This window comes from Furipterus horrens, unplaced genomic scaffold (genome assembly GCF_987537825.1).
Source record: "Furipterus horrens unplaced genomic scaffold, mFurHor1.1.pri manual_scaffold_11, whole genome shotgun sequence".
NCBI lineage: Eukaryota > Metazoa > Chordata > Mammalia > Chiroptera > Furipteridae > Furipterus > Furipterus horrens.
In genome coordinates, this window is record NW_028327181.1 from 64,406,886 (window position 1) to 64,414,539 (window position 7,654).

Genomic DNA, 7,654 nt, shown 5'->3' on the forward strand with positions numbered 1-7,654 from the left:
AAACACCCAGTTGTTTCTACCCCCGTCCTAACTGGCCCTCCTCCTGCCCTTAGGGAAGCAGCTTCCTGACGGCTGGGGAGGAACCCTGCCCTGGAGGAAGCAGCTGAGGATGCAGCAGAGGGACAGGTTTTCTATCACCAGCACTTGTGCTAGCTCTTCTTGAGGGCAAAGTGGGGGGGGGGGGGGGGGACTGATGAGCTCACTCTGGATCTGAGGGTGGAGAGGAAGAGAGGGAGAGGGAGAGGGACAGGGACAGGGACAGGAAGAGGGAGAGGGAGAGAGCTTCAAATTTCCGGAGGCTATTTCAGTTTTCTTTTCCGTTTAATGAAATTTCACTTATGATATCAGCCAATGTGTGGCTAGTATTTTGGAAACTCCCTCTGGGGGGCGCCCCCTCTACTGGCCTGACTCCTTATAAAGGGCCTGCCTGAGCTGCAGAGCGTCCCCGCAGAGAGTCCTAAGGCAGCACGCGCTCTCCCACAGCCGCTGCCCTCAGCTACCATGAAGGTCTCCGCAGCTGCCCTGGCCGTCCTCCTCGCCGCTGCCGCCTCGTACGCTCCTGCGTCTGCCTCCCCGTGTAAGTCCCAGTCCTGACCACCTGACTCAGACCCTTGGGCTAGCCCAGACCTGGCCCTCTTTTCGCCTATGGCATTTATACTGTCTGGACCCTATGAGTTACATTCTTACTGCTTTTCCCAGGTGTCTCTAAGCCGCTTCATGGCCGGGACCCTCTGATGCACTTTTCTGTCTTCAGGGTCTACAGCCCAAGCTTGCAGGTGCTCACTGAGTATGACTGATGCCGGGGGTATTGGTAGGCAGGGGCAGCCCAAGCCGACCTCAGAACACGACTGACTCATGCCTAACACCAGCAGGGTTTCTAAGAAACTTATAAGCACTTGACTAAAACACTCCTGGGACAGTCATATTTTCCCACATTTCATAGACAGAAAAAGATGGGGCTTGGGAAAGGATGATGAAAGCTAATTAGATATTGTATCTACTATGGGTCAAGTATTATGCTGACTGCTTTACATATGTCATCTTATTTAATACAACTACTCTTTGAGTAGCTGTCCTTGACTTACAGATGGGGCCCAGAGAGGTTAAGTAACCCACCAACATCACACAGCTAGGAAGTGGAGAATCTGGGGTTCAAACCCAGTTCTGTTTGGCTCTTAAACACTTCTACTCTGCTGGGAAATGGCAACTGACATCTCCCAGGGTCATCCTGAATTAATTGACCAACAAAAATTCTCCTTCTCTGTGAGAGCACCTTTTACTATGTCTCAGCCAAGGCTCCTAGGATCCAATACGCATCTTCACTCTGAGTTTTGGAAACTCCTCCCAACCCACTGTAGGTCTCAAAGAAACCAAGTTCAGAGGCATGGGTGTAGAGAAAAGGACACAAGCTAGGCTCAAGGGTTAGATGAGGGATTGGGGAAATCCCCTTAGTTCTCTGTTGCAATTCCCCGTCACTGTGTGTCCATGGCAAAGTGACTTTACCTCTCTGAGCCTCAGTTTCAGCCCAAGGATAATGGTCTATCTAAGATAAATCATAAAATACCCAGCACAATACCCAGCGTGCACCGGCAATGAATACAAGGGTCTCCTTCCTTCCTTCTCCCAGATGCCTCGGACACCACGCCCTGCTGCTTTGCCTACATCGCTCGCCCACTGCCCCGTGCCCACCTCCAGGAGTATTTCTACACCAGCAGCAAGTGTTCCATGCCAGCAGTCGTGTGAGTCTCAGACCCAGGGAACCCTCCCACGGGTGAGGAAGGGACCTCTTCTGTTGCAGAGCCTGCCCCCTGAGAGGCTGCCCCCTCCACTCCCACCCATCCTCTACCTGCTCAAATAGCCATGGCTTCTCTCTCTCTAGCTTCAGATCCCCCAGCTATCAGGAAAAGGATTAGGAAAAGTGTTCTCAGAGGATCCTCCCCCTTCTGATGGACTAGATTAAGTCTCTGACCTTTACAGATGTGACCCTTGACTTGAACATCATCTGCAAAGACCCTGCACAAAGATCAACTCGGTCATCACTTTCCAGTTAAGAACTCCACAGACCCCCATATCTTACAACCAACCAAACAAATCCACCTACAACCTCAAAGGAACTAGGGAGGAGAGGTCAGAAGTCAGGGTCCTAGTTGCAGTAACTTGTGTAAAAAAAAAAAAATTATTGATTGGTGAAGATATAATAAAATGAGGTTCTCCTTTAAATACGCAACTTAATATATGTGAAAAAATATAATAACCCCTACTACCTAGGAAGTGCCTGCTGTGTGTCAAATGTCTCTAAATGTCATCATAATAGCCCTGACAGGTATGCATAATTCTCTCCATGTTTCAGATAATGAAACTGAGACCCAGAGAGGGGCGAGTTGCCCAAGGTTGCACAGTAAGTGAGGAAATAGAGCCTGTCTCTGGACCCTCCTCTTTCGACTATAGCAAGGTCATTAGTGATAGTTGCTTAAGAAATTTAAGATGATAAAGACTGGAAGAATGAAAACAGAGCAATTGTGAGGTTTCCTATATAATAGTGAAGTTTTTTTAAATCTATTGTTGATTGGATATCCCTACCAACACATAGATTCTTTTCTTTTTTAAGATTTTATTTATTTATTTTTGGAGAGAGGAGAAGGGAGGAAGAAAGAGAGGGAGAGAAACATCGGTTGGTTGCCTCTTGCACGCCCCCACTGGGGACCTGGCCTGTAACCCAGGCATGTGCCCTGACCCAGAATCGAACCAGCGACCTTCCAGTTCACAGGCCAGCACTCAATCCACTGAACCTCACCAGCCAGGGTGGTGCAGTTTTTTCATATGAAAATTCCTGTGACACTGGCAAAGTTATAGGTATTCAAAGTTGGCCTTTGTTTTAAAGAGTCCTTCAAAGTATAGTGGTAATATTTAGCACTCCTAGTTTCATTTCTGAAAACAAATCTTTTTCCAAAGAAAAAACATCCTTTGAGCACCTGTTTTGTACAGGTAGAGACGAGTAAACCACCAGCCCTGCCCTTACGGGTCTCACAGTCTGATTCAAGGATGAGACAGAGGCAGCAATGACAAGGGCGCCCTGCATAAGAACGTGACAAAAGGCTTCAGGGGTTAGCAGCAGGGATTTAAGGGGAGTTGGTTGCAAAAGGGGCCGTTTGAGTTGGGAATAGAAAAGCCTGAGGAACTGCGTGCGTCAGGCAGGTGACTGTCACCAGGGCTCTCCTTTGGTTTACGTTGAGTGGGCTTTGAGTGTCAGCACAATGAAGCTAAAGCATTAGTGCTGCCAAGTGTGGGATGAGTGGGGACAGGGAAAGCCTAGAAAATAGGGTCCAGTGAAGAGGCTGTTGTCATCATCCACAGAGTGGTACTGAAGGCTGAACAGTACCCAAAAGGAAAGGAAGGAGAGACCAGGTGAGAAATCTTCAGAGGTGGAGTCAGCACGCCCTGTCCAGCGATGTGAAGTCAGGAGCAAGGAAGAGAGGGGTTGAAGGTGATGCTGAGGCTTTGACCCAGATAGCTGGAGAAGCAAGGAGCCCCCTGAAGAAGTGTCATTTAAAGAGGAAAGAGCTACTTTGGCCAGTGTGGCTTGGTTGGTTGGAGCGTCATCTGGTAACTGAAAGGTTGTGGGTTTGATTCCCAGTCAGGGCACGTACAGTTCCCTTCCAGGTGCATATGGGGGTCAACCAATCGATGTTTCCCTTTTACATCAATGTTTCTTTCTCTCCCTTTCTCTCTCCTTTCCTCTCTCTCTAGAAGCGATGAGAGCAAGAGAGAGAGAGAGAGAGAGAGAGAGTATCCTTCAGTGAGAATTTTAAAAAAAGAGGAAAGAGCCAAGGTACCAGCCTGACAACCCTGTGGAAGTGTCCAGCAGAGTGTGCGACTGCGGCTGGCAGCTAAGGAAAGGGTGTTGGGGCTAGAGATATGACATTCTTTTATAGGAGCAAGGGCTCCCCCAATATAAGAGTGGCAATGAACAGCGTCTTAGCCGGCCCCAGAGCTAGTCTGCCTTTTTTAGAATCCCAGCTCCGCCAACTGGTAGCTGCATGAGTTTGAGCCCATCACTTAACCTCTCTGAGACTCAGTATCTCTGACCCTCAATCTGTAAACTGGAGTAACACAGAATTATTATCCCCACTGGGACAAAGTAAGACTAATAAAAATGGAAGATAAAATTAAAGTACTTCCTTCTCTTCCCCTAAACGTATTATACGTATAGAAGTGACAAGTGAAACTTGATGAGTGAATGTAATCCATGCACTAACTCGTTCAATAAACATCCATTAAGCACCCACTGTGCGTTCAATAAACATCCATTAAGCACCCACTGTGTGTTAGACCCAGGGCGAGAGACTTGGGGAAGCACATGGAAAAGAAAAGGGCAGCAACTTAAGTAATTCTGAAGGAACAGGTGAAGGTGGAGGCTCCCACGAGGTGGAGCAGGAAAAGAGGTAGGAGGGAAGTCAGGCAAGCAGAGGGTGCCCAGCGCAGGGAGAGAGGGCTGGGCGGGGAGGGTCTACTCTCCAGGATCACACTGTACAGCCTGAGCAGCCCTGACCCCAGATGCTGGTTTCCCACCCTTCTGGCTTCCTGGCCACAGGCCAAAGGGGCCGAGGAGAGGATAGTGAGTCAGCAGGATTTCCTGTATGACACTTGGCTTAGCAAGGGCAAGGTCTGGGTCTGAAGCGCTCTCACCACCCAAAGTGAGAAAACAAACACTTAGGAGGCACAAGAGCCCAGAATGCCCCTCCTGCGCCCTTTCTCTTCACTGCACGCCTGGGTGGGAGAAAGAAAGATGATTGCATGGCTCTGGGTGAGGCTCAGAAAGGGGAAGCAATTCCCTGAGAGCAAACACTACCCACAATAGGGCACAGAAAGGGACCCAAACGTCCTCATTCGCACCAGACAACCTAAGCCTTCGCTTTGCTTGAAAATATCCTGAAGGAGAAGCCAAAACAGGAAAGGCCCACGAGGACAGGGCTAGCCCCAGAGTAGCATGTTAACTGGAAGCACTGTTCCCTACGCCCCCCAGCGCTGACCAGCTCCACCCTGGGCTCCCCAGGACCCCACATCCCCTGCGCTCTCCAGGCTGCCTGTGTTCGTGTGTGAGTTACAATGCACACAAACCTGCTCCTGACCTGGAGCCCTCTGAATCAACAGAAGCGGAAATGTCCTTTCCTTAAAAGCCACAGATACAATCTTATGGAGCTCCAAACATGACCCGTCCTGTACCACCATCTCTCCCCTTTACGCCTCAATCTGTCTCATTCCCGAAACTGGCAGTCTGAGCCCTGAGCAGGTCTCACTCTCCTCTCCTCTCCTCTCCCCTCCCACAGCTTAATCACCCGAAAGAACCGCCAGGTGTGTGCCGACCCAGCGAAGAAATGGGTGCGGGAGTACATCAACTCTCTGGAGATGAACTAGGATGGAGGGCGCTTGCAGCTGAACTTGTGCGAACTTCCTTATTCTTCTTGCTCCCGTCCTGCCCAGCTTAGGAGGCTTCTCCCCAGTTCCCTACTCCCACCCCTCCTTGGAGGGCCCAGATTCCACCACACAGCAACAGTTGTAAAAGCCCCCCAGCACCTAAAGCCTCCAGGAGCTCCTGGGGCTCTGCGTGTGCACAGTGAATCTCTAGGCTTTGAGCTTCAGGTCCCTCGGCTCAGGCACGGCCCTGCAATCAGGAAGGAAGTCAGCGTGCCCCCTGGAGGTGAAGAAGGGGGAAAAACCGAGCTTCTGCGAACATGTCCCATGGCCAGAGCTCCAATCTCAGCCCCTCACTGGCCAAGTGAAAAATAAGCTTTCCATTAAAATTCTCAAGGCAATTACAAAGCTGGCTCCTGGTTTGATTTCCTCCGCGGGGTCACGCCTTTCTCATGAGCGTTCCGCACTCAGGGGCCCAGGGCTGGCACACATCTGGTGTCCACCCTAGATTTGGGGGCCATGGCCCTCTGAGAAGGGGCATAGGCAGGACAGAGCAGGTAAAGGAAGGAGCGGCGTATCCACTCTGGGGGGAACAACAGTCACTACATCTCCACCCCCAAGTCCCCAAGAATTTATTTCACTCCCTGCCACAGCACCTTCATTTCCTCAAACTGTGGTTGGTCCTTCCACCCACTCTGTTCCCCTACCATCCTATTCCACCTGATACCGTATCCCCCATGGGGATACGCTATACTCTTGCTCCTGGAATAGGTTTTAATGGCAATCCCAAAACACCTCAGCTTTTTCAGATAAAGAGAATAAATAAAGAGGTGGGAGTACTCCAACTTTCCCATTTATGTATCCCTTCATGTGAGTATGTGTTGACAATGTACACATATATCGTCACAGTTACAGAGAGCATAACTGAGCGCTCACTCTGTGCCAGGCATTCCCAGCCGCTTACACTCACCACCCTTCATCCGCACAGCCCTTTGGGGTAGGTAGTATTATTAACCACATTTACAGTTGGGAAAACCATTGGCAAAAGAAGGAAATAATTTGCCTAAAGCCCCAAATTTAAAAAAAAGAATGGGGGGAGGCAGGGATAGGATGGAAGACATTTAATCCCATCAGGTCTAATGCCAAAGCCCGTGCTTTTTTTCTAATCTTTAATTTGCAAAATTCCAAACCTACAGAAATGTTCACAAATTGCACCCATACATCCTCCATCTAGATTCAGATGTTAACATTTTACCATATTTACCTTCTCTATATGCATATATACATGTGTGTGTGTTTATATATATGGTTGGTATGATACATTTTTTTCTGAATCTAAGAATAAGTTGCAATGTGATTTTACTTCACCCCTAAACTTTTAAATTTTATTTATTTATTTTTAGAGAGAGGAAAAGGGAGGGATAAAGAGAAGGAGAGAAATAGTGATGTGAGAGAGAAACATTGAATGGTTGCCTCTAGTACATGCCACAACCAGGGAGCAAACCCCCAGCCCAGGCAGCGTTTTGCTTTGTGGAATGATGTCCAACCAACTGAGCCACAAAGATCAGGGTCACCTCTAGAAGTTTAAGTACATATTTCACACTCAGAACACTTACCATTGACACAATGCTATTTTCTAATATACAGGCAATGATCAAATCCCCACAACTGTCCCTCGTGTCTTTTATAGCTATTTTTTAAACCCAGGATATGATTATGTACACATATTGAATTCAGCTGTCGTGTCTTTTAGTGTCCTTTAACAGACTTCGTCTTTAAGTACATTGATATTTTTTAGGCATTCAGATCTGATTTTTGCAGAACATTTCGTTTGAATTTGCCCGCTTGTTTCCTCACAATTAAATTCAAACTAAACATTTTTGGCAGGCGTGCCAGCTGAGCGATGCTTTCTCAGCGCAGCACACGGGGACATGTGGTGTCAGTTTTCTTGTGATGTTAAGTCTGATGGTTTGTTGGCCCATCTTTTCTCGCTACAGTGAGCTGCCTGCTGTGTGCCAGGCACTGGGCACTGGGGGCTGGGTGTTGGGAGCAGAATGAAGAGGTGAATGAGCTACCAGCCACAATCTTTTACTTTTAGGTAGTTCACAGTCCAGTGAGGAAGATGGAGGGATCTATGAACAGGTTAAACCTATGATAAACAGTTAACAGGAAGTGCTGCCCTGACCAGTTGATTGGGCACAAAGCAAAAGGTTGCCAGTTTGATTCCTGGTGAGGACACATG

General features: G+C 48.5%; 1 protein-coding gene across 1 annotated transcript; it reads left to right on the top strand.

Moving 5' to 3' along the window:
* The first annotated feature begins 428 nt into the window (after positions 1-428).
* On the top strand, positions 429-5,475 carry CCL5 (C-C motif chemokine ligand 5). The gene is made up of 3 exons (XM_090290991.1): positions 429-577; positions 1,628-1,739; positions 5,328-5,475. Exons 1-3 carry the CDS (start codon positions 502-504, stop codon positions 5,413-5,415), a joined length of 276 nt encoding a protein of 91 aa, XP_090147117.1. The 5' UTR covers positions 429-501; the 3' UTR covers positions 5,416-5,475.
* Positions 5,476-7,654: the final 2,179 nt, after the last annotated feature.